Source organism: Maniola hyperantus, chromosome Z (assembly GCF_902806685.2).
Source record: "Maniola hyperantus chromosome Z, iAphHyp1.2, whole genome shotgun sequence".
NCBI lineage: Eukaryota > Metazoa > Arthropoda > Insecta > Lepidoptera > Nymphalidae > Maniola > Maniola hyperantus.
Genome location: NC_048564.1, coordinates 15,630,926 through 15,657,996, shown reverse-complemented (window position 1 = coordinate 15,657,996; position 27,071 = coordinate 15,630,926). Strand labels below are relative to the sequence as shown.

Sequence of the window (27,071 nt, the reverse complement as noted above, 5' to 3'; positions counted from 1 at the left end):
CGCATGTACCCCACCCTTAAGCAGCGGCTAGGCAAGATTTATTACTTTTTCCGGAGATGACCGGATTTTCCTTGCAATGTTGCGATCAAGTTGTTTCAGTTTTATTTTTGTTATCGATATAAACAATCTAAGATACCTACCTACCTCACTACTTAAGTAGACCATACACAAACGTTTTAAAGAGATTATTGATATTAATAGCCTCTAACATAATATTGTATAAAATAACAAGTTTTCAGTTCAATAACTTAATACTATAGGTACTAGGTATATCTCTAGGTACACGACAGCTCGAGATGGCAATCGGAGTGGAGACGCCCCGCACACCCGCACTGCCCCCATATTAACCCGGTGCAGGTGAGTGCGGGAGACGTGCGAGTGCGGGGCGTCCCCCCGTCTCATACCCCGATTGCCATCTCAACGTGTCGGGTGTCTTAACATTACTTTGTAGGTAAATAGATAGAAAAAGGACTTGTGGTTGACGTCCCACTAGGCTGTTATCTACAGAGCACGGGCTTCCTCTAAGAATGAGAAGAGGAGTTTAGCCATAGTCCACCACGCTGGTCAAGTGCTGATTGGCCGACTTGACACACCTTTGATACCCAACCCACATTAAGGAGATTAACTCTCAGGCACTCAGGTTTTTCTTCACCGTTAAAACAACTAAAAAGGCGTATAACTCCGAAAGTTAGAGATGCGTACCCATGATTGAACCTCGAATCACCCGAATAGGAAGCTGACGTCTTAGCCACTAAGCTACCACCACTACGCAATTAACCACTGATTGAGTATTGAGCATTATTTTTGTAAACCACTTACGTACCAGTTGCGTGTACGCACCAGTACGTACGTGCGTATTGCCAGTGATGACTGATGACATAATATGGATCCGAGACATGGTCGCTAACTATGGGCCTCATAAGAAAGCTCAGAGTCACTCAGCGGGCGATGAAGAGAGCTATGCTTGGAGTTTCTCTACGTGACCAAATCAGAAATGAGGAGATCCGTAGGGGAACTAGAGTAACTGACATAGCTCAACGGATTGCGAAGTTGAAGTGGCAATGGACAGAGCACATAGTTCGTACAACCGATAGACGTTGGGGTCCCAAGGTGCTGGAATGGCAACCTCACACCGGAAGATACAGCGGTGGATACCCCCACTAGGTGGACGGACGACATCAGACGAGTCGCAGGGAGCCGCTGGAAGTCCCTACAAGAGACCTATGTCCAGCAGTGGACGTCTATCGGTTGATGATGATGATGATGACTTACGTACGTACTTATTTTTTTAACTAATTCAAACTAAAGTGTACCTACCTAACATCCTGGGTTAAGTGTATCAATGGACTACTCAAGACGGCTTCATAATATACATATTATGTACCTATTACATATGCCACGTTCTAAGAAAGGTATTCGTTGTCTTGTAATGTCTTTAACTAACGACCACAATAAGATAAATAATGTTAAGAGAAAAGATGTGTTTCATAATTATTGTTTATAAATGAGAAAGTAGAAGTAAATAAGTGTACTTATACTAAGCTAATAGGTATTTACTCATCGCCTAATCATATCAACAGTTATTGACCTATGTTAAGGTACATGCGAGTGGGTAAGTACCTACTCGTATGATGGCGTTAAGAACCCGCTGCACCTATAAAACTCTTTTTTTTTTAATTTATAGACTAGCGCTTGGCTGCAATCAGAGCTGGTGGCAAGTGATGATGCAGCCTAAGATGGAGCTCGCTTGCCTAGAAGATGCCTATTCACTCTTGACTTGAAGGTACCCATATTATAGTTGGAGGGGAAAACTGATGCTGGAAGGATGTTCCAAATCTTAGCGGTTCGAATCAGAAATGAGGAGGCAAATCGTTTCGTACGTATCCGTGGAATTTCGACTACGTACGGGTTCAGATCTTGGCAATGCCTTGCGGTACGATAGTAGAAACTAGAAAGGTGAAGGAGGAACCAGGTTGAAAAGTTCTTCGGCACACTCTCCGAAATATGTATATCCTGTAAAATACCGATAGACAGGCAACTTTACGCCGATGTTCCAAACTTTGAAGTTTAGAATTGACCAACGCTTCGTAACCAATGAGTCTTCTAGCGTGACGGTCCACCGAATCGAATGCATCAAGCTGATACTTGGCAGAACCATGGCATAAATGGCTGCAGTACTCCATGTACGAACGATCTTGTGCTTGGTACAGGGTAAGAAGCTGTTCCGAAAAATCCACCGAAGCTGCCCTGGTACTGGCGAATTAAATCCTAGTTCATCTCCTAGCGGGGGAAAAATCAAAAATCTATGGACTGAAATTGTCAGAAGAAAGAAGAGCTCTCAAATGACCTGCTTGGATGGCAAGAAGAATGGGATCAGTCCAGAAATGACTTATGAACGCAAAGGCTGATTAGAAATATAAAGATGGGTATCCAAGACACGGAATAATGACGTTCCGGATGTCACAGTGTTTACACACACATCAACGAAGGTTGAACCTCTCAGGCTCTTATAGTCCATTTGGTGTACCTACCGCAATAGAAGACAGTACCTAACTCAGTGCTGTGTAGCTATTTTTGAATTGGCATTATACTTATATTTTAACGCAGTGATTTTAATACGGTTTTATTATCTTTTTAATCCCGTTCAATAATAACATTTTGGTCAGGAATGAAACGAAGCGTATCTTTGTGGGTTATTGCTGTACTTATCGGTACAAAACAACATTATGCGATGTTGCTCCGAACACGCAATGTTCAAATGGAATTATTTCATTATTTTTGGTACGCATTTATCTTTTTTTACCTACCCTATATCGTCATCATCATCATGATCAACCCATTACCGGCTCACTACAGAGCACGGATCTCCTCTCAGAGTGAAAAGGGTTTTGGCCATAGTCTATCACGCTGGCCATGTACGGATTGGTGACTTCACACACCTTTGTGAACATTATGGAGAACTCTCAGGCATGCAGGTTTGTTCACGATGTTTTCCTTCACTGTTAAAGCATCCTGCTCCTAGCACAAGCCTGACGCTTAGTTGGAGAGGAAAGTGGAATATTAGTCATTTAACATGGCTAATATTCTTTTTAATAATAATCACCGCTTTAGCTTTATACTTACATACTTATATCGAATATTATAGTTACTTAATTACATTGTGGTTATGATATAAGTGCCTTTTCTGAATCCAGGTTTCACCGTACCATTATGTTTCGGAGCAGAGCCCTTTAGGCCGCGAGATGGTTCCGTACCTTTTTTAGTAAGTATGGCTAATAGACCCGCAACTTGCTAATGCACGTGGCCGCCATTTTAGTGACGGCACTCGGCAGCACTAGACTGAGGTTTTGAGTTGATGGTAGGTATATTGTTATTTCGGCTGACGTCATTTCAATGTTTATGAGACATGTTTCCAGCGCAATAGCAATTTGCGAGACTTATACTTAGCTTAAACTAACACAACAAAATGACAAGTTCACTGTTCAAGAACGAGTCTAGATCTATTCTAAGATGGATGTGGGCTACTCTGGAAGGGGTATGGCGGTTTTTTTTATTAAACCCATACCCCTTTGGTTTCTACAAGGCATCATACTGGAACGTTAAATCGCTTGGTGGTACGGCTTTGCCGGTAGGGTGGTAAATAGCCACGGTCGGAGCCTCCCACCAGCCCAGACCAGAAATTTGGAAATTATAAAATTCCAAACCCCTGCCGAGACTCGAACCCGGGACCTCCCACTGCAACAGAGAGGTCGTAAAAACTCTACCGATATTTAGACGTTACTGCTCTAGAACTCTACAAAAGAACTATTTCGAGCTGTGGATGTCTAAACTTCACGGGTTTTTGCCTGTGTCCATTAACTCCCTGCTATTCGTTTGACGTTAATTCTATTCGATCTATATTCTAGTAACCTCGAGGTTAGAGGTCTCCGTTTTTGTAGGTATACTTCAGTTCCCGCTACCGTGGCCTCTGCGTGGGCACTCTAGTGTCCCAAACAGCGGTCATCACTGCGGCGATTTGCGTCACCGACCCCACCATCCCAACTCACGACACTCGACCGATCAACGTGGTTACTGGCACATCATACCGACATCCGCGGCGAGGCATACGAGTACAAGTCACTAAGATCATTATACCCAAGCGTGAGTATCTCCATCATTATCAGAACTCACGATCCATGATCCATCAATGTAGTTACCGGCACATCATATCGACACCCAAAGCGAGGCATACGCGTAACCATAACTAAGTACATTATACCTAAGCGTGAGTATCTCCATCATTATCAGAACTCACGATCTATGGTCCATCAATGTAGTTACCGGCACATCATATCGACACCCAAAGCGAGGCATACGCGTAACCATAACTAAGTACATTATACCTAAGCGTGAGTATCTCCATCATTATCAGAACTCACGATCTATGGTCCATCAATGTAGTTACCGGCACATCATATCGACACCCAAAGCGAGGCATACGCGTCACCATAACTAAGTACATTATACCTAAGCGTGAGTATCTCCATCATTATCAGAACTCACGATCTATGGTCCATCAATGTAGTTACCGGCACATCATATCGACACCCAAAGCGAGGCATACGCGTCACCGTGACTAAGTACATTATACCCAAGCGTAAATATCTGCATTACCATCCTCTCTCACGACACAGGACGCAACAACCAACACTCACGATGAGCATACACTCACGACATTGAACCCATCAAAGTCGTCATGGGCACAACAAACCCACAACCGCAGCGAGGGATGAGCGTCCAAGTCACTAAGATAATTATGTATACCCAAACGTGAGTATCATCACCATAGGAACTAATGGTTTATCTTGTCCATCTAAAGTCGAAACACGGCCTAGTTTAAAGCCACGATATTGAGTAGTAGTATAGGTACACGCCTGTGATAAAACCTAAAGAAATTGTGGGAGCGGATAGATCGATACAAATATATTTGCTTAGGTAACATAAATAAGACTAGTAGGTAAACGTAGAGAACGTAAAATACAGCATAACTTCACTGCCAGTGGGGGTGTTTGCAAAGCCCAAGTTTCAAAGCCTCTTTAATCTTTACAATTTACTTTGTTGTTATTACTTATCTGTTTTATTGATAGTTATTTATATTGCGTAAAAAATGACTTATCCAGACTTATCACTGAGGTTGCATTGGTGCTAAATAAACATTTTAGGACCAACGGACCGGTGCCATTTTGACTGTTCAATGGGCCTGTCCTTACGAAGTAATATATAAGTCAATGCTTATCACGCATCATTTTAGCTTTTCAAAAGTAGCTACGATTTTAGTCCTTATTTTATTTGACATGACAGTTGACCCACAGAGTTTAAAATGGCGCGTGGGAAGTCATTTTGTACGGACTATAGTCGGTACAAAGGGACTATAGTCAAGGTTCGTTGTCCACTTGGACGAAGTTGCGGGTAGGAATAAATGACAGACTGACTGATCTATCAACGCACAGCTCAAACTAGGACGGATCTGGCTGAAATTTGGCATGCAGATGGTTACTATGACACAGACATCCGCTAAGAAAGGATTTTTGAACATTCAATCTCTAAAGGGGTAAAACAGGAGTTCAACATTTGTGTAGTACATGCGGTCAAAGTCGCATAAGCTAATCCATACTAATATTATAAATGCGAAAGTGTGTCGTGTTTCTGTCTGCTAGCTTTTCACGGCCCAGCAGTTCAACCGATTTTTATGAAATTTGGTACAGAGTTAGCTTACATCCCGGGGACGGACATAGGCTTTTTATCCCGGAAAATTAAAGAGTTCCCACGGGACTTTTATAAAACTAAATCCACGTGGGTGAAGTCGCGGGAATCATCTAGTTGAATAATAAACAAGGTGTCAGTGTCAGGGCTAGATCTAATACCTAAATAGGTCTGTCCAAGTTCTGAGTGACTGGTCGTCTATTATCCTAAGTGGATCAATTTCAATGAACGCTAGATGCAACCTCAACCGTGGCGACACCCGGAAAGGGGGCCCGGCTGAAAATCAGTGCTGCATGGTTTTGTGCATCATGTACAAGGCATACAGCATTGTGCGGAGCTGGATCCTTTTTTCGGGTTGTGCCACACATGACCATTGATTAATATATTAACTAGCTTATGCTCGCGACTTCATCCATGTGGATTACACAAATTTCAAAAACCTATTTCACCCCTTTAGGGGTTGAATTTTCAAAAATCCTTTCATAGCGGGTGCCTACGTCATCTATCTCACTTGGTCAATTTTTTTTGCAGTGAATAACAGTACAGCGGATAGAGCGTACATGATACAGAAGTCCCCGGCCATCTTGCTGCTAGCCAGGAAGGTGCCCGACGTGCTGACGGAGGTGCCACTGCGACCTATAGTCATCGACTACAAGGGGGAGGAGACGATCAGTTTGCATGAAGAGTGCTTGACGGCGGGCTGGCATTTTTTTTATAAAGGGGTAGGTGTAAAGTACCTATGCTGTACAGTGCTGATAAATAATAAACTTAAAACTTAAGGCACCTTTAATGCCAGAAAATCAAAGAGTTCCCACGGGATTTGTTAAAACCTACCTACTTAATACTTAATATTATAAATACGAAAGTGTGTTTGTTTGTTAGTTTATTGATTTGTCCTTCAATCACGCTGAACCGTTGCTAGTAGGTAGTTAAACTTTAAAGACCTGCGGGGTAATTTGATAACTCAGTATTCAACACTAAAATATGATAGCGATCAAATTCATTTAACAATGATTGGTTTGGTTCTACATTGCTGCTTCACTGAGTGATATTAAAATGTATTTTCGTAGAAAACCTTCAATGTATTAAAAATAAATGTCAAATGAATCAACGATTTCCGATTAAAAAAACACGGGATTATATAAAAAAGACGGGATTAAAAAAACATAATAAGTACAAACGAAGTCGCAAACATCATCTTTACATAGTATAAAACAAAGTCGCTTCCCGCCGTCTGTCCTTATGGTCGCTTAGATCTTTTAAACTACGCAACGGATTTTAATGCGGTTTTTGTCAACCGATGAGTGATTCGAGAGAAATGTTTATACCTATGTTAATTAATATATTTTTTATTTTTTTTAAAATTAATATTGGTTTGTGTTCATTTGTTGAAATATGACTATAATTGTTCACCACACTAGTAGGTATCTACATTGCCGAGATACCCGGGGCGGGTCAATAGTTTTATAATAAACTAGCTTATGCTTGCAACTTCATCTGCATGAACTACACAAATTTTAAACCCCTATTTCACTACCTTGGGGGTTGAATTTTCAAAAATCCTTTCTTAGCCGATGCCTACGTCATATAGCTATCTGCGTGCCAATTTTCATTTTCATCCATCCAATAGTTTGAGCTGTGCGTTGATAGATCAGTCAGTCAGTCAGTCACCTTTTCCTTTTATCATCATCATCATCATGATCAACCCACCGCCGGTTCACTACAGAGCACGGGTCTCCTCTCAGAGTGAGAAGGGTTTGGCCATAGTCTACCACGCTGGCCATGTGCGGATTGGTAGACTTCACATACCTTTGAGAACATTATGGAGATCTCTCAGGCATGCAGGTTTCCTCACGATGTTTTCCTTCACAGTTAAATCAAGTGATATTTAATTACTTAAAAAAACTCACATAACTTCGAAAGTTAGAGGTGCGTGCCCGGGATCGAACCCCCGACCTCCGATTAGAAGGCGGGCGTCCTAACCACTAGGCCATCACAGCTTTTTTCCCTTTTAAGTATATATTTAGACTAGATGATGCCCGTGACTTCGTCCGCGTGGATTTAGGTTTTGAAAATCCCGTGGGAAATGTTTGATTTCCGAAAGTATCTCTGTACCAAATTTCGTCAAAATCGGTTGAACGGATGGACCGTGAAAGGCTAGCAGACAGACAGATAGACAGACAGACACACTTTCGCATTTATAATATAAGTATGGATGGATAAATAAATTCCGTTTGTAGGATAAAATCTACCCGGGCCTCAAGTTCCTGCTGCAGCGCAATGTCCGAGCGCAATACGTCAGCGTGGTGAAGAAAAACCTGTGGTGCAACACCATCACGCTCAAGTTCCAGAAGGCCATGACCAACCTTGGCTACACGGGAGATTTTGAAGACGACGTCTCTATATGCACACGAGATGTGAGTTTTCCTTCCAAGGAGAAGGTGGACTTCGTCTTTGAGGGTCAGACCTTCGCTATGCTGAAAGTTTCTATGCGCTTTGTCCCCAACACAAAGAGCAACGATCAGCGATAATGAAGTTTGTATATATATGGTGGTTTTGGCAGATAACAGGTAAAAAAGAAGTTATAATAAAATCTTTCGTCAAAGTACAAAGTGTAATTTATGTATATTTTCTTCGGAACAGTATTAGAAATCATGTCTATGGATTTCACCCTCAGGGTGAGACCTATTAAGCGAACTCTGTCTTAGCTTAGGCTTAAGACAGAGTTAAAACGAGACAGAGCTATATCTCTCACATAAATCTGTCTCGTTTTATCTCAATCTTAGGTCTGAGCAAAGTCAAAAGTACGCTCTATAGATCTCAGCCTCAGGCATGCAGATTTCCTCACGATGTATTCCTTCACCGTTAAAGCAACCGATACGCACATAACTTGGAGTTGCTGCCTAGGATTGAACCCTAGACTCCAAGAATAATAGACTTTACTTTACCGACTATATTGTACTAGGTACCTACTGTTCAATTCAAGGTTTAGGAGAAAACTTATCAAAACCTATTTTTGCAGCCTAATCTAGAAGCTCAACCTTGTCATGTAAGTTACTATTTATCTAAATATACCTATACATATCATCGTCATCATCAACCGATAGACGTCCACTGCTGGACATAGGTCTCTTGTAGGGACTTCCACACGCCACGGTCTTGCGCCGTCTGAAGCCAGCGTCTCCCTGCGACTCGTCTGATGTCGTCCGTCCACCAAGCTTATGCTCGCGACATCGTCCGCGTGGACTACACCAAACTACTTTACCCCCAAAAGTGATTGAATTTTCAAAAATCCTTTCTTAGCAGATGTCTACGTCATAATAGCTATATCTGCAATATGCATTCCTTTGAGCCCGATCCTTCCAGTGTTTTGAGCTGTGCGTTGACAGATCAGTCAGTGAATCAGCTTTTCCTTTTATTATAAGTATAATACTAGCGACCCGCCCCGGCTTTTTCCGTCCGTCCGTTCCGTTCCGTCATTTTGTTCAAATATCGTCATATTTTATCAAATTAACACAAACTAATATTAAACTATACCTATAAGCCTTCTTCTTGAAGCACTCTTTCTATTGGTGAAAACCGCATTAAAATCCGTTGCGCACTTTAAAAGATCTACGCGTTCATACATACATACAGACAGCGGGAAGCGACTTTATTTTATACTATGTAGACGACCTCCCTGGCGCAGTGGTTAGCGCTGTGGTGTTATTAGTAGGAGGTCCCGGGTTCGATTCCTGGCAGGGATTTGGAATTTTAGTTCACAGATTTTGCGGCATTTGCACAGGCTTTGGCCGTGGCTAGTTACCACCCTACCGGCAAAGCCGTACCGCCAAGCGATTTAGCGTTCCGGTACGATGCCGTGTAGAAACCAAAGGGGCATGGGCTTATTAAAAACTGCCATACCCCTTCCAGGATAGATTCCCCTTCCCCGCTACCATCTTAGACTGCATCGTCACTTACCACCAGGTGAGATTGTAGTCAAGGGCTAATCTGTATCTGAATAAAAAATAAAAAAATGTAAAGATGTAGAGATATAGATAGATATCGTAACTTTTAACTTTTATAGATCATAATTTTTATTTATTTATATACGGCGAATATGGTGCAGAGAGTTTGTTTGCTTTATTATAAGCTCGAATGTATATCGTCCAGGGTATGTACGGAGCGCCGCTGGTATGCCGGGGCAAGGCGATCGGCATGCTGACGGCCCCGGAAGCTCAGTGGTCGAACTGCACCGGCTACTCCAACCTGGTGCAGGTGTTCAATTCCAAGCTGATACGAAACTTCATGCACTGTGTGAGCAGGTACTGAAGCACCCTTATCATCAACCCATCGTCAGCTCACTACTGAGCACGGGTCTCCTCGGGACCGAACAGAATGAGGAGGGTTTAGGAAACTTCGCGTCAAAATAACCAACATCATCATCATCAGCCAATAGACGTCCACTGCTGGACATAGGTGTCTTGTAGGGACTTCCATACGCCACGGTCTTGCGCCGCCTGGATCCAGCGGCTCCCTGCGACTCGTCTGATGTCGTCCGTCCACAGTCAGTGGGAGGTCTTCCAACGCTGCGTCTTCCGGGAAAAAAAATAACCAACAGTCGATATTATTAAATATTCATAAGAAATCGTGATGTTATAAACTCACAAGTCTTAACATGTGTTGCACATCTGGGCGACGCGTTGCACCTCAATACTGCACCGGCCAAGTGCGAGTCAGGCTCGCGCACCGAGGGTTCCGTACTACAGTCGTATTTATTCGACATTTTGTACGATAAATCAAAAACTATGATGCATAAAAATAAATAAAAATCAGTTTTACAAGGCACAAGTGAAGCTCTTTCATATGATACCCCACTTGATATAGTTATCTTACTTCGATAGGTAATTGAAAACTCTAATTATACTTAGTTCATGACCACAACCCTTTTTTTGTGTGATGTAACCACAAATTCACGGTTTTCATATTTTTCCCCTTATGTCTGCTATAAGACCTACCTACCTGCCAAATTTCATGATTCTAGGTCAACGGAAAGTATACCCTGTAGGTTTCTTGACGGACAGACAGACAGACAACAAAGTGATCCTATAAGGGTTCCGTTTTGCCTTTCGAGGTACGGAACCCCAAAAATATCTTATTGCTTGGTAAATAATTCATAGCACTGCATATTCTGGTCACTGGTGACTTGTAGTTCACATGCACATGAATTATAAATACCTATATTATGAAATAGAGGTCGAGATAGCAATCGGGGAGGAAACGCCCCGCACACCCGCACAGCCCCAGTGCGGGCGAGCGCGGGTGACGTGCGGAAATGCGGGGCGTCTCCCCTAGCCTCATACCCCGATTGCTATCTCGACATGTCGCGTTAGTATACCTACATAGTTAATCATTAATGTTTCCAGTTTATTCGAGCCAGAGTTCAAACTCAGTTGGGAGGCAATGAAGAAGGGGATGGAGAATGGCGACGAAGACCACTTCGACTATTTGCAGGACATATACGACAGCATGTTGTATGACGCGAGCAGCTCCGAGGAGGTGTAGCATTCTCAGAATGCAGAACAATGTATTCTGAGGTAGCATTGTGCAGTTTTTCAGGTCTTCAATATTGCTGACTTAGAGCTAGTGTGCACAGCGCCAGCGGTAAATTTCGTACGATTTTTCCGCAAAATCTGTGAACTATTGAACTACATAGAAGTACGCGCACTGCGGTATTATTTCCGGATTTTGATAGATTAAAACTCATGTTTGCGGATTCTAAAACGCACCGCAACTTACCGCACCGTAGTGCGCGCTAGCTCTTACCTAGTGCTTTCGGTACGAGACTACACTTTCTTTGGATATTTCATTGCTTATGATTCGATTTCAGTGCCTTTACTCTATCCACGCAAAGAACTTAGAATAGGACTCTCTCTGTTACGTAATCCCATACTTACAAATGACAGAGTCAAAAAACTCAGTGGACGTTAAGGCTCAACTCACAATGGCGCAGAGTCGAAGCGACGCGACGCGTCATGTCTTGCAGCGCAACGCGCGCCTTTGCGCGTCTGTTTTCTGTACTAAATCGTCGTATATTGTCCTGTCGTCTGTCCGTTGTGGTCGATGTCTGACGCGTCACTGCGCCCGAGTACTTGCGGCGACTAGAGAATCCAGCCGAGCATCGAAGCGCGAATGCGCGCGTCAACGCGCGCTTTTATATTTACATAGCACAAATTTGTACTGAAATAATAGACCAATAGAAATGAATATGCTGTAGGCGGAAAAACATGACGCGTCGCGTCGCTTCTACTCTGCGCCAGTGTGAGTTGAGCCTAACCAATTCGAGTCACCGACCAATCACAAACGGAACTATGTTTTCGTATGCTTTGAAAGTATAGCATGAGTTCTGCTTAATAAAGACCCCATTTACCTGGTACACATTTTCTGAGGAAAAAAATATAGGATACTCGTATAGTGTTAGTAAACTAATGTGCACCTAGGTACGTTAACCTAACGAATAAATTTACTAGTTTCTACTGACTAATTGAAAGATATCAGGTACCTACCTACTAAAGGTACGTAAAAAAATATTACTCAAGTCTGAGTGCTGAACTGCTGACAGAATAATAGGGTCTTGGACTGTAGTAATAAAATGATATAATTTTTTGTATAGCGGCAGTTTATGGGGCTAGAATTCATTATTAAAGAGAATAATTTTAAAAAAAACATGATTTTTATTTATTTTCAACATGAACCTGTGAAAGTCACCCTGCGCTGTACGGAAGGTAAATAATAACGTCACAATCCGTAAACAACCATTTTTTCAATGTTTTAAATTGATATAAGGCTAACTTTAAGTTTTATTGTAATATTTTTAGTAATTTTTAAACTTAAAATCAGGTTGATCATGATGAATGCGGATTTTTGGTCAACGCGTTTCAGCGAGATTCAGCGCACCTCAGGTGGGCATCGGCCTTTAGCATTTAAAAGGGATGAAGGGATTTTCTGTTCGACTTCCAAAAAAAACAACGAAAATTATAATAAATAGGTTTTATTATTTCAAAACATCACGAAAATATTATCAAACAATTTAAACTTAAATCTAAATTTAACCTACGCTGTGTACTTCTTTATAATCAAATGCATCTGGTTTCTACATACATCGCACTATGCACAAATAGACATAATATTTTACCACGAAACAAAAGGTCTGTTCAGAACACGGAACAGAAAAGCAAGGTTGAAGAAGTGTCGCCTGAAATCATTTAGGAGGCGAAACTAATTAGCCCGCGTGTTTGTATATCGAAAGAAAACGTTAGAAAACAGATGAAAAGAAAGATAGATGAAGGTAAGGTACTAAATCCTAATTAATTTTTTATTTTCCGGCATAAAAAGTAGCCTATGTCACTCTCCAGGGTATAATCTACCCCCATTCCAAATTTCAGCCCAATCCGTCCAGTAGTTTTTGCGTGATTGAGTAACAAACATCCAAACTTCCACACTTTCACATTTATAATATTATATTAGGATTAGGATTAAAAAATAAATAAACAAATTTGTAGTTTTTGAGGCCAAAAATTGATTATTTGAACATCCGAAATATGTCTCGGCATCGCTTTTGGGATGCATATCGCCTTAAATGGGCAACCATAATCTGAAAGGATCATGCATGCATGCAGAGGCGTCACATTTGGAAAAAATAATGCACATGTCTAGTGACTTGAGGTTGTGACGCGTCTTTGTTGTCATTTTGTTGTCTATGGCATCACTTTGTTTCAATTTTCAATTCCAGGTTTACTGGCTGACGATAATGTAACTGACATGACCGCGAAACTCTTCCAAAAGCAACTGGACTCAGAGATCAAACGAATTACAGAAATTTGCGAAGTGTGGGACAAGATACTAGAGCAGGATATGACTTTACCAGTTGAGATCGAGGTTAGTGAACATGACTTGAACTTGGAATGGAATTCTGTTTAATTATCTACTATTGACAATGACAACACTACTAGGTGTATCCTTTGTGTTCTGGGCCTGGGGGCGTGAGTGTGAACAGATTTATTGACGAGGACAGCGCTATACTAAATCGAGTGGGACAAGGACAACACTTTACATAATACTACTAGGCAATAATACCCTTTACGTTACGAGCGTGGGGGGACTGACCGTCGCTTCTTTAGTAGTAGTTAGTATTGTTTGATACAGGTATGAGTAACATGTTACGTGTACGTGTGAATCTGCCTTTATGGGCCCCATAGACGCTTACGCGAGGAGCTCAACCATAGCCTTCTTTACTGTAAGACAATGGCTGTGGCTCAACTTATTCAGTCAAACTCAACTTGCCTTGCTTAGGCTGAGTGTAGATACCTTGATTTTGCTCAGACTTCACTTAGAACTAAAATTAACTTACGAGTTAAAAAACGAGACTGATGTATACTAGGAACATAAATGTGTATGTAGATACTAATATTTTAACTGAGTCGTGTCTGAGAAATGGTTGTTCTGAACGGACCTTCTGCTCTCTATTTTATGATTATACCTTCAACCCCACAGCAAAAGGATGAAAACCAACATACTCCTTCACATTAATTGCCTGCGCGGCTAGGGACTATTGTCCGCGTAGAACAAAAACGGATCACTAAGAACTGCAATAACTAGACTACACGACAGACTAACAGTACGCTGAAACACCGTAAATAAAATAAATAAACTTTTATTCACTAGAATGTGGGTACATGTAGGTCTCACATCAGTTGAGTCACCTTCCACCACCACCACCACCAGGTCCTGGTGTGCCAATTGTTTATGAATCTTATAACATTAACATTATTCTGGTTCATTACACTATGGCGAAATCAAAAACATTACTCAATCAGATAACATAAAATAAGGAATTCTATGTCATTGTAGTTAAAATCAAAATAAAATATACAGTAACTAATAACACAATACAAACTAGTCAATTAAAGAAGAAGTAGAACAAGAGCATAGTTTACCTTATCAGGGCATATAAAAGTCCACATTCTACAATTATATTATAATACGTTTAGTAGTGAATATTTAGACATAGTAAATTATGAGAGACTTTTGTCCTTCACGGACAATACCCTCATCTGCGCAGGCCCCAAAGCGATCAAATGCCAGGAGATGGTCGAAAAAAGCACTTAGCAAAAATTTAGAAAAAAGCACTTAGCAAAAATTTATCAAAGACAGCAAGCAAGATTTGGCAGCATCGATCGTATCAAGAACTGCTGACGGCAGTAGACTTACGAACGCGCCAATTTTATTTTCGTCGATACCGCTTTATTCAAGCACTGTCAATTTTTTATAGTTGCAAGTGTTTAAATAAAATTTAAGGTAAAATTTTATGTGAAGGAGCAGTTTCACAAAGTATTTAAATATTAATCATACACACAAAGATAATTCTAAAATGATCTATGGGGTGACAGCCACCGATTCGCACGAAGCTAAACTTGTTCAGAGCATCCCTTTCTTTTCACAACCGTGCGAATAGGACAGGACATAGGACCACTAGCCATTCCTGGACATGACACATCTTTGAGATTAACCACCTAGAGCACTAGTCGATCAAACTTTAACGATTGCGTTATGACGCAAACCAATAGTAATTTTTTTATTAAAATGCATACATACATATAAAACTGGAATAGAAAAAGATGCACTAAACTTTTTTCTAGTTTAGATTTAGATTCAAACGAATCGTTGACAATTTTTGAATTTTCATGTATCTAAATATATAAAAGGAAAAGGTAACTGACTGACTGACTGACTGATCTATCAACGCACAGCCTACTGGACGGATCGGGCTGAAATTTGGCATGCAGATAGCTATTATGACGTAGGTATCCGCTAAGAAAGGATTTTTGAAAATTCAACCCCTAAGGGGGTGAAATAGGGGTATGAAATTTGTGTAGTCCACGCGGACGAAGTCGCGAGCATAAGCTAGTTTTTCTATAAATCGATTAAATTCATTCCTATAACCGCTTTGGATGATCAATAATATTGTATATGTTTTAAGACGACGACGATTTGTGTTTGTTTTGGGTATTCTTGGGCTAGGGCTAAGGGGACCAGGGCCAGGTAACCTCCCCGTGTGCCCGAGCGCTGCGAGTACCTTCCGGGGGAAGAGCAGCGCTTGGACCGGTGTACCCTGGTGACATGGTTAACAGTTTCTCTTCATGGGATATTGTTAGCCATGGCTAATTGACCTGGCAGGGAGGAGGTGTTGTCCGCGCGTCCCTGTGAGTGAGCAGAGGGCGCAGTAAACGCACCCATGGGGCATAGCCCCAGGAGCGGAGGGCGTGGCTGTGGTGGGTGGTTGGTGATGAGTGTTTCATCACCCATCCAAACACTGGCTGCCCCACCGGTCTCTCGCCTGTCCAGTTTGGTGACGGCCGAGGGAGATGGTGAGGATGGGGGACGTGGAGAGGGTATGACCTTCCCGCGAGCCCTAGCCCTCGTGAGGATCTGTGGATGATGGACACGGGGCGGTCCGTCGCGCACAGTGTGGTCCTCGGGTTGGTTGGCGTGCTGCGGTTCCGGCATGGCTCTGACGGTGTTGGGGGACACGTAGTGCCCCAGTGGTAGGTCTGCTGTGGCGGACATACGCTGGCGGAGTAGCGAGGCGCTATTGGTCCCTTGTGCTCCGTCGTTAGCGGTGGGGTGGAACTTCGTGAGGTTTTTAGTCGGTAGGAGTCCGACGTAACCACTGCATGTGCACGCCCGTGGCCGGTGGTATCCATGATGGATTTTTCTCACCAGAGAAAAAAAGGTCCTCCCGAATCCGGCTATGCGGCGGACAGTCGATGAGCAAATGCAATATTGACTCATCGACACTTTTAACGCAGACACAGCCAGGACCGTCTTTGCACTTAAACCTTTGTGGGTACTCCAAGAACCCGCAATGTCAACTGAAGATGTGAGTGTAATTTTCTTAAGAATTCTGTGTGCCTTTTTCACAGGAGGTCTTGGTCACGGACGCTGTAACGCCTTCATTGTAACAGTTTTATATTGTTAGCCTCGTGGCCGGGGTGCAGTATTGGGTAACGCCTAGAGGTTCTTGATTCGCAGCGGGGCCTTTGACATAAAACTTGAAAAAGTTAAAATGGCGCGTGAGGAGTTAAATTTTACGCGTTGTATTCAGACCTATTGACCCGCAGTTTGACACATGAACAAACTAAATGGCAGGACGCTTTTCTAGGAAACCCGAGCGAACCGGGAACTAATTAAAGCTAAAAAGAGATCATAGAAAATTTTTTATAATGAAATAAATAGTGCAGCCCATACGACACGCATTTAAAAATAGGTAAAATTGAAGAGATATTTAAAAAATGACGAATGTGACAAAATGTCATATTTTATAACTTATAAATAATACCAAATTTAATCCGCCACAATTGTGGTCTTTGAAAACCTTTCTTTTATCCAATGAGAAGGTTTCCAGGCAACGTTCTAGAATATTTTCATAGATGGCGCTAAATACTAACACCACTAAAGATGAAAAATAATACCTATATCTATATGATCTATGCTTTAAATTTTTAAATTTAAATCGCATGCGAAATTAATTAATAACTTCTATTTAAGTTCACAGATTTTGTGGGGAAGAAACGTAAGAAAAATTGTAGTGCACGCTAGTTCTTACTCTTCATCTATGTCATTGATAATTGACACGACCTAAACATTAAAGCATAGATCATATAGATATAGGTATTGTTTTCCATCTTTAGTGGTGGTAGTATTCAGCGCCATCTATGAAAATTTTCTCGAACGTTGCCTGGAAACCTCCTCATTACTAGTTGGATTTTAAAATGAATCATCACACCTAACCTACATGTACGTAATAAAATATTTTTCTTCACTACATTACATGAAAATACAATACATAATATACCTACTGCAATAGCTGTCCAATTTTGTCGCTTATTGACTATTGAAATCCTCAGGATTATTTTAATATAAAGCGATTATACTCAGTTCTGATAAAGAAGCTAGCGTGTGTTACTCTTGTCTTATTCTAATTTTAAAATAATCATAATCTAATTTAAAAAATGTCCGCAATGTACAATACACATTAGTTTAAAAAATTAATTTTTGAAATTGAAATAATACCTTAGTTATATAACTAAAATATACCTAAATTAGTTAAAACGTAAATCAAAATTAACAATCAAATAAATAACAGAAAAACAGTACCTAGTATCAGCACTAAAATCAACAATTATAGTACGCGACAGGTTATGGCTATCGGGGAGGGAACGCCCCGAACACCCGCACAGCCCCCGCGCTAGCCCGGTGCGGGCGAGCGCGGGTGACGTGCGGGCGTGCGGGGCATCCCCCTGCCTCATACTTCGATTATACCATCTCAACTGTCGCTACAGTACACGGCAGAAAATATTATATGACCTTTAGAAAGAGATAGCGGTTACGTAGAGCGTTGTCTCTGTCGTTGAGAGCGACAAAACATCACATAAGTATGAGTGACAGAGACAATGCTCTGCAAAGCCAAAATCTCATCCTAAAGGTCGATGTACAATATTTCTTATCAGCTACTGTTCCTATACCTATCGATTACTATAAGTCCTGCAAATTGCTATTGCGCTGGAACCATGTCTTATTAACATTGAAATGACGTTATTTTGACGTCATTTGACTATATCGAAGTAAAAATATACCATCAGCTCGAAACTTCAGTCTAGTGCTGACGTCACTAAAATGGCGACCACGCGCATTAGCAATTTGCGGGACTTATAGTCATATGTAAACTTAAGGTTCATGCAGACGTGCCATACCAATAACCACACCACACCTCAGCAGTTGCAAAAATGTAGCTGGCAACAAAATTGTATGTAAAATCGGCGGTCCATTTATACAGATACTACAAGTCGCATTCAACGGCGGGCGCGAACGTCTGATCACTAACGATGGCTAATTATACAGTATATAACATCGCTGACACAACGTAACCATTGTCGGCCAATGTACTATTGTTAGTACAGTTGCAGTTGGCGTCAGGTAAAATGGGTTCTGGACGACACTGAAGAGGACTGCCTTGTTATAAGCGCATTCCGAACCACTGGTATAATGAATCAAAAGTACTAATTCAAGTTCATTGGAATAAAAATCTTTCTATATCTGATTTTATATCCGACGTGAAAAGTGACAACGACAAAGAAACATTAAGCAGTACTTGCAGTGAGACCGATGCCATTGACATTTTTTTCGCTTTGACGTTGTTCTGGTGTGGCCCGACTGAATAGACCTTTTGTACCTATTCAGCTGTACACAAATCTCTAAACTAAAACAAAGGTGGCCTATTGCAGATTGCTATATCCATATTAATATCATAAATCCAAAAGTGTGTCTGTCTGTCTGCTAGCCTTTCACGGCCCATCCGTACAACCGATTTTGACGAAATTTAATAAAGAGATTGCTTGCATACTGGGCAAGGACATAGGCTACTTTTTATCCCGGAAAACCAAAGAGTTCCGACGGGATATTAAAAACCTAAATCCACGCGGACGAAGTCGCGGGTATTATCTAGTAAGTAATAAGATTGCCTTTGCATTACAATTATATTAGTTTTTAAAAACTTTTTATCTATTTATCTAAATTGGCAAGTACAGAGGTTTAAAGTTCTTTAAAGTTAGTGCCATCCAATGATACTTTATATCCATACTAATATTATAAATGCGAATGTGTGTCTGTCTGTCTGCTAGCTTTTCACGGCTCAACCGTTCATCCGATTTTGACGAAATTTTGTACAGAGATAGCTTGCATCCTGGGGGAGGACATAGGCTACTTTTTATCTCGGAAAATTGAAGAGTTCCCACAGGATTTTTGAAAAACCTTAGTACACGCGGACGAAGTCGCGGGCATCATCTAGTATAAGCCCCAGGATGCAAGCTAACTCTGTGCCAAATTTCGTTCAAATCGGTTGAACGGATGGGCCGTGAAAAGCTAGCAGACAGACACACTTTCGCATTTATAATATTAGTATGGATTATTACAGTAGGTACAGGTTATTTCGAGCAAAATTTTGCGAACTGCAACTCATTTTAATTGACAGCTTGGTGTCCAATGATGATTTGAATGATTTTAAATGATTTTATTTGTTCTTACAATTTTTTTACAAATTGTGCCCGGGACCCTGAAGTATGTTTGCAAAACCAGTGTCTCAGGGTCCACAAATGATGAATGATGTTAATTATGTTGTACACAATCTCTAATCTGAACTTAAATGACAGTCTAAATCTATTGCTATCAAGGGATAATGCTCCCAGCGGAAAAGGATAACACTAGATTTAGAACTGTCAAATTAGTTTAGATATTGGCTACAACAGTGTCATACATATTTTGACAGCTTCATAGAACATGATTTTTGATTGAAATAGCACTCCTATACATACTAATTTATTCAAGGGATTACACTAACTTTAGGCCTGTGGAATCCAATGAGGAAGTTTCAGGGACAGTTTCAATAAAATTTTCATAGATGTCTCTTGAATATTTCGCATGTCGCCACGAAAGAGGAAAAAAAATACATATATCTATATGATCTATGCTTTAATGTTTAGGTCGTGTCAATCAATGACATAGATGAAGAGTAAGAGCTAGCGTGCATTGCAATTTTCCTTACGTTTCTTCCCCACAAAATCTGTGAACTATAATAGAAGTAATTATTTAATTTCGCATCCGATTTAAATTTAAAAATTTAAAGCTTATATGATATAGTTATAGGTATTATTTTTCGTCTTTAGTGGTGGTAATATATTCAGCGCCATCAATGAAAATTTTCTCGAACGTTGCCTGGAAAAATCCTCATGTAGTTAAAAGTATATGTGTACAACCAAATTAGCAACATCGATCTATAAAATAATAACATGTCAAAGTGTAGAGGTATAATGTATTTACATGATAACGAATAGAATTAAGATAATCACTAGAAGAACAAGCAATATGCCAATTGCCATCCATTGTCGCCGATCTGAAAAGAACATCCGACTAAAATATACGTATGGTTGTATTACACACAGAGAGCGGTGTAAGCCTAATGATTAAGAAGTCGGATTTCTGTTCGGGAGGTCCAGGGTTCGATCTCGGGCACGCACCTCTAATATTTCAGAGTTAGGTTCCTTTAAAGCAAATAAAATATATTATCACATGATTAAACGGTGAATGAAAACATCGTGAGGAAACCTGCATGTCTGAGAGTGCTCCATAATGTTCTCACAGGTGTGTGAAGTCTGCCAATTCGCACTAGGATAGCGTGGCGGAAAACCGTACTCAGTAGTGAGTCAACGATAGGGATGTCCGAAACTGATGCAGTATAAAATGGGCCTCATCATGGTAAATTAAACTAGTTGACGATTCAAAAGCACTTGTAAAAGTTTACTTGAATAAAAATCTATTCTATTCCATCATATTCGACCCGAGATATCTATCTCTGAAATTTCTCGGATTCGGATAGGATGCAGTGCGCAAAAAACTTAAAGAGCCTATTGCGCCAGAAGAAATATAGTTTTAATAAATGTACTAATTGAGTTTTAAGTGTTTAGTGAAAGTGGACCCTAATGTAAGTGCTGAAAGGACACATGAACAAAGTGAATCACTAAATAAGAAAGACTAAGATATGCATCTTAGGGTAATTTTTTAGTATTTATGCGAATTTATATATATAAAGATTAGGTTTTTTTTTATTCAGATACAAGTTAGCCCTTGACTGCAATCTCACTGGCTAACCTGGAAGGAGTATGGCAGTTTTTGGGACCTCCCACTAATAAGAACACAGCGCTTACCATTGCACCAGGGAGGTCGTCAAAAAAGGTTAAATACAACTACTTATTAATCAAAAATTAGGCTAGATCGTGGTTTAATGGAGTAGCTTGTTGGCACTCAGTAATAACAATAAAATAGTGTACAAAATACCATTGTTCATGTGAAGAACTCTAGCCACTTTTTTAAGAGTCGAATCCAGCTTTGAGTCCGCGTTTTCTAACTCAGTACTCAAATCATCCAGCATTCTGAAACAGAAAATATTTGACGTAAGAGACGTCTGTTCGGGTTTGTAACAGGCAGGGGTAATTTCGTGAATAACGCCATCTGTTTGTGCATAAGTATGAGATCTATAGCCGTAACCAAAGCTGGCACGTACAACACATCCACACATTACGCTCGTGTAGTGTCTATGAATAAGCACAAGAGTCATAAAGAGTCTCAGTCTCTCTCGCACGCGGTCATGCACACGCGCATGAGCCTGACAGAGGAAATTGTGGTTGAACTGGTATGAAATACAGAGTGAATTTCGTTTTCAACCCCATTCGTTCAACCGATAATTGTTTGTTTTGAAGTTAGAACAAAGTATTTTCTGAAACAAATTGGATCTCGCAAAACTTTGAGAGGATGACATCATCTACATGTATTCAGGATGCTCTGGTATCGGCGTAAAGCATGCGTTGAGTGTGTTTTGGCGAATTTGTGTGATGTTACGTATTGTTTGTTTGGTGGCCTGCTTTACCTGTATGTTTAGCAGTAGGAAGGCGGGCGGTGCATATCGCATCTACACGTTGTAGGTACCATACAGATTTCAGCTGTTTATAGCGAAGTAAGCTTAAGGTTCTTATGTAATACGTAAAAAAATACTTCTCACGCGGCATTTTAACTTTATAGGTCAAACAAATTTCATGTGAAAAGTTCGATTTCATCCTTATTTTAAAGGTGAACCATACTTTTGACATGACAGTTGACCCATAGAGTTAGGGTGCCTGTCCACAGAAGCGGAACGGAGCGGAGATGTGTTGAGCAGACCAATCAGATTGCCGGTAAATAACGTGATAATTTTATTCCGTCATCTGACAAAACTCTGATTGGTCAACTATACACATCTCCGCTCTGCCCCGCTGCAGTGGACAGGCACCCTTAAGATGGAGCTTGAGAATTTTGAGCATTTTGTACGGACTATATATCACAGACTTCCTCAAAGTAATGCTTGCTTCTACCCAAAAATATCATACTCACACGGCTTGCTCATCCAGTTCGATCCCGATCTGTTTGGAGACAGTCTTCAACGATCCAACTGAGCTGCTGATGACATGGAGCTGCTCATCCTGGCTCATCAGCATCTTCTCTTGCATGGACATGATGTCACTATCGTAAGCATCGAAGCGGTTGGGGCTGTCAGTCTGGTTCGCTAGTTTGGAGTACTTGGAGTACTTGGGCGTGGAAGTCCACGTGTTTCCAAAGTGCATGGGGCTCTCCTCGCCTAGGAGAGGCTCCCGAGCTGTTCCGTCGTTATCACGGTGCCTATTGAGACTCATCTTGCTTTTCATCACCTGTTATTAAGGTTAAGACTTTATTCTTTATTTACATCAATTTACATGGATCAATATGACAGTAATTTTTATGCATATTCCAACCGCCTTACCGAGCCTACTAGGTATTAAAATTGACACTTTGTGTCAACATGGTTGACGGATGTCTCACCCCTAACATTTAGTTCATCATCATCACGATCAACCCATCACCGGCTCACTACAGAGTATGGGTCTCCTCTCAGAGTGAGAAGGGTTTTGGCCATAGTCTACAACGCTGGCCATGTGCGGATTGGTAGACTTCACACACCTTTGAGAACATTATGGAGAACTCTCAGGCATGCAGGTTTCCTCACGATGTTTTCCTTCACAGTTAAAGCAAGTGATATTTAATTAATTAAAACGCACATAACTCCGAAAAGTTAGAGGTGCGTGCCCGGGATCGAACCCCCGACCTCCGATTAGAAGGCGGACGTCTTAACTACTAGGCTATCACAGCACATTTAGTTCAGAGTCGCTCAAATGACGCTCACTGCTGCCATCAGCGTCAAAATGGCGAAAATCAAGTAACTTCAAAAACACGTCGTCAATTGCATATCTAGCATACTATGTGAATAGTATTGTTTTATTTCTATGACTACAGGATTAAATGATGACATACCTTAACTTCTTGCTTGGTGGCTTCTATAAACGTGCGTCGGTCACTAATTTCTTTATTGTCAATCTTAAATTTGGATGAATTCTTCTCAACTATGCGTGATTTTAAATAGTTAAGGAAATAATTTAGATTAACAGAGTTGTTCATACAGGCATTAAATAAATACAAAGTATGCTTACCAAGACCTAATTGCTGAAATATTGTCAAAAATTGACATAGAGATTGCTTCCCAGGACCCAGAGACAGATTTATGGTTACTTCTCATCACAGAAGATATCCCACACCCCACAGGAAAGCAAACTACAGTCACGAAAATAAAGCCTTGATGTCAGTGACTTTTATCTGCATGGAATTAAAATTTGCCATCTTCTCAAATAATTTAAAGGTGTAAAGTTTGTATAACCTGGCGAAAATATCTGCGCACCTCGCAGGAATGCGCTTCCCCTCGCGCTTTCTTGCAGCTCGCCTATTTTCGCCTATCCAGTAGTATCCCAAAGAGTATATAAACAATACATTCCACCAGTACCGCTACCTGTACCAGTGCCAGTATCTTTGCCAATGCTAGCACATTGCATAACATCACTAAGCCAGGTTCACAGATATTTCAGCCAGGTTATAAGTCCATCTGGAATAATGTGCTTTTCAAATCATAAAAGAATTTTTGTAACCGAGTGAATAGTTTCGGAGACCCACAAGCAAACTAACAAACTTTACTTCTTTAAAATATCTTTCACCTGAGCCAAGCAGGACGGATTAACTAGTAAGAGAATAAGTTGAAAAGGATATTGATAGTGTCTTCGAGGTCTTCCAAGTCCCACTCGATACTACGGAGTGCATTCCTCAACTCTGTAGACATCCATTCTGCCTCGGGACTGTTCGGCGCGACGGGCGCTTTTGAGATCTCTTGCCAGCGCAGGTAAAGACCGCGCGTTTTATTCAGTGCTCTGAACACTTCACTGTATGGACAAAAGAAGTAAATTAAAATTCTAAGGGAGCTTCATATTACATACTACATACTACATAGCCTAGGCATGGAGACCTTGGGGCCATAGGGCCTGGGGGCCCGAGCTCTTTTTGGGGAAATTTCCAAAAGGGTTATCAAGTAAACCGGAGGGGGGGGGGGGGGGAACTCAAGAGCTGAAAGCTACCTTGGACCAAGAATAAGTCTGGCCATTCCAAGGAGCAATGCTACTAGCATGTTGCTATGCTTGCTAAAACCTCGGTCTCGAGGGAGTTTTATATTTAAGTTTATTTGACTGAATTGATTGTTTAGACTTATTTGATTTGATAATAAAATCAATTTATTTTGCTACACGTAGGAGTGTCAGTGAGGCGTGCATATTAATTACAGAGTATTCGCATCCTCTTTTTACTAATGTAATATGAAAAGGACAGACGCAGTTTGACAGTTTTAAATTTAATTTTTAGATGGTTAAACCCGTGATTTTAGAGCACAGTCGCGAGCCGACTGTTTAAATTTGTAGAGTGCATTAAAATTTAGAGTCTTTATGTATAGTTCATGTTCTGTCCCTTTTTAGCATTGTTAAAAAGAAAAGGATGCAGATACTTTAAATTTAGTTTAGAGAAAGACAACGGAATCGGTGCCAATATATCTAATTTGGTGCCAGTGCAGTGGTGCTGAAAATACTGTCATTCTGTATTTAACAGTGATCGAAAAACAACTAGTCCCATCTGAAGTTCCAACGTGGCAGTTTGATCGGGTCACACACCAAGGATTACACAAGCCCTCGTGAAATCTGTTTTTGTACTACAGTCATAGGCCTTGTATTTAGATTGGACTACTTGTTTCACACATATTATATGTTGCAACTAAGAAGAGCACCATCACATTTAAATATTTTAGACGAACAAGTTTTGTAAGTGTACATATTATGCAAAACTATATTTTTTAATTTTTTTTCATTTTCATTTTCATATATGAATCTTATGAAGTACATTGCAGACAATCTTTTTGAGGAAATTTCGAAAAGGGTTATCGAGTCAACCAGAGATCCGAGAGCTGGCAGCTACCATGGTCAAAGAATTAGTTTGGCCATCCAAAGGGGTAATGCTGCCAGCATCTTGGATACAATGCCTCGCTGCGGTGGTCTTGATGAGGTTTTAGAATTAATTTAATTTATTTTAGTTTTAATTTAATGTTGTTTTTTTTAGATTTAAGTTTATGTTCAATTGTTTAGATTCGTTTTAATGAATAAGACAAATAAAATTAGCATAAGGCATTAAGACTATTTCTTTCGCTGTCGACATGACTTAAGTCAGTGGCTCTGTGAACTGTATTTGTGATAAGGGTATGGTATGTAGTATTATAAGCTTCAGCTGATTGTCCTAGACTTTGACTGCACATGAGTGTCCAGTTGTCCACAGGCAAATGCTACAGAATCTGTTCCGAGATAACACCTACACTGATCTAAAAATAAATACAGGGAGGTACTTCTCTCAAGCACAACTTAATAACTTAAACTTACTCTTTGACGACGTAAAATGGGTCTTCTAAAGTCATGTCAAATAATAATAACGTATTTGCACAAGCCGACTCATGTGACGCTAACAAACAACGAATTAAGCAATGACTAACTTTATTATTTAAAACACGAACGTGCAAATAATTCCTGACTTCTTCCCAGTGCCCATCCCACTAGGTACATTATATCGACACCTGCCTGACGCGAAAGTACGCTCGATTTATTCTCTATCCTTTACTTTTCCATGCGCCACTCCTCACCTACACCTGCGTATCAGGAACCTATGGAATGCGCAACCGCTAAGACGACTGACGAGCTCTAAAAGTAGGTACTTACATCGAGTAACGCACGCACCGAGCACGAGAGCACGATACACGTTCGGTTTACTCGTCCATTGTGAGGTTTAACCTTGCCAAATATACAAAACCACTAGCACTACAAATTCCCCCATCGACCACTAATAATTATTATTGAAGGAACTCGCATATTTTAATAAAACTAGTAGGTACCCCTATGCCCTATATTCATTATTCAATGCACCGACCAGAAATAAAAGATTCAATGCACAGACCAATAACATTGAATTCAATGGTAGTACTTAGTACTAGTAGGTAGGTAAAACGTAGTGATTATATTCTCTTTGTTAGTAGGCACCATAGATTATCTACTATATACTAGGTAGGCACCGACCAGAAATAAAAGATGGTAGGTAGGTACCTACATCGACATAGGAATAGTACCTACCTAGTAGGTACTTAGAAATTCTTTGGGTACCTACCAGTAGTGATTATATTCTCTTTGGTACCTACCACAGACCAGTAATCCGTAGTCGTAGTCCTACCTACAATCACAGATCACTAGCCTACAATACAAGTAAAT

At 40.6% G+C, this 27,071-nt stretch overlaps 2 protein-coding genes across 4 annotated transcripts; one reads left to right on the top strand and one right to left on the bottom strand.

The window, feature by feature from the left end:
• Positions 1–2,657: 2,657 nt before the first annotated feature.
• Positions 2,658–12,394, top strand: LOC117995377 (kallikrein-7-like). Of its 2 annotated transcripts, XM_034983395.2 has the most exons (8): positions 2,658–2,781; positions 3,195–3,262; positions 3,939–4,140; positions 6,274–6,464; positions 7,983–8,159; positions 8,765–8,791; positions 9,895–10,046; positions 11,148–12,394. In XM_034983395.2, exons 1-8 carry the CDS (start codon positions 2,727–2,729, stop codon positions 11,284–11,286), a joined length of 1,011 nt encoding a protein of 336 aa, XP_034839286.2. In that variant the 5' UTR covers positions 2,658–2,726; the 3' UTR covers positions 11,287–12,394. The 2 variants fall into 2 exon arrangements, with proteins under 2 accessions (XP_034839286.2, XP_069364813.1); XM_069508712.1 differs by lacking the exon at positions 8,765–8,791.
• Positions 12,395–14,907: 2,513 nt separating this feature from the next.
• Positions 14,908–26,733, bottom strand: Syx6 (Syntaxin 6). Of its 2 annotated transcripts, none has more exons than XM_069508725.1 (6): positions 26,529–26,733; positions 24,496–24,665; positions 23,713–23,807; positions 22,759–23,072; positions 21,670–21,764; positions 14,908–20,728 (listed from the first exon to the last, which is right to left on the bottom strand). In XM_069508725.1, exons 2-6 carry the CDS (start codon positions 24,563–24,565, stop codon positions 20,652–20,654), a joined length of 651 nt encoding a protein of 216 aa, XP_069364826.1. In that variant the 5' UTR covers positions 24,566–24,665; positions 26,529–26,733; the 3' UTR covers positions 14,908–20,651. The 2 variants fall into 2 exon arrangements, with proteins under 2 accessions (XP_069364826.1, XP_034839280.1); XM_034983389.2 differs by lacking the exon at positions 26,529–26,733 and adding an exon at positions 26,196–26,425.
• Between the last annotated feature and the right edge of the window lie 338 nt (positions 26,734–27,071).

What these genes read in the sequence shown, in the direction of transcription:
- Syx6 (XM_034983389.2), bottom strand. Translation starts at nt 26,230, where the DNA reads ATGACTTTAGAAGACCCATTTTACGTCGTCAAAGA. An exon ending in CCATTTTACGTCGTCAAAGA is followed by an intron (nt 24,666 to 26,195) that starts GTAAGTTTAAGT and finishes TTGTCCATACAG; the next exon opens with TGAAGTGTTCAGAGCACTGA. An exon ending in GAACTGGATGAGCAAGCCGT is followed by an intron (nt 21,765 to 22,758) that starts GTGAGTATGATA and finishes TTTCTGTTTCAG; the next exon opens with AATGCTGGATGATTTGAGTA.
- LOC117995377 (XM_034983395.2), top strand. Translation starts at nt 2,727, where the DNA reads ATGCGATGTTGCTCCGAACACGCAATGTTCAAATGGAATTATTTCATT. An exon ending in ATGGTTCCGTACCTTTTTTA is followed by an intron (nt 3,263 to 3,938) that starts GTAAGTATGGCT and finishes CCGTTTTTGTAG; the next exon opens with GTATACTTCAGTTCCCGCTA. An exon ending in TAAGATCATTATACCCAAGC is followed by an intron (nt 4,141 to 6,273) that starts GTGAGTATCTCC and finishes TTTTTTTTGCAG; the next exon opens with TGAATAACAGTACAGCGGAT.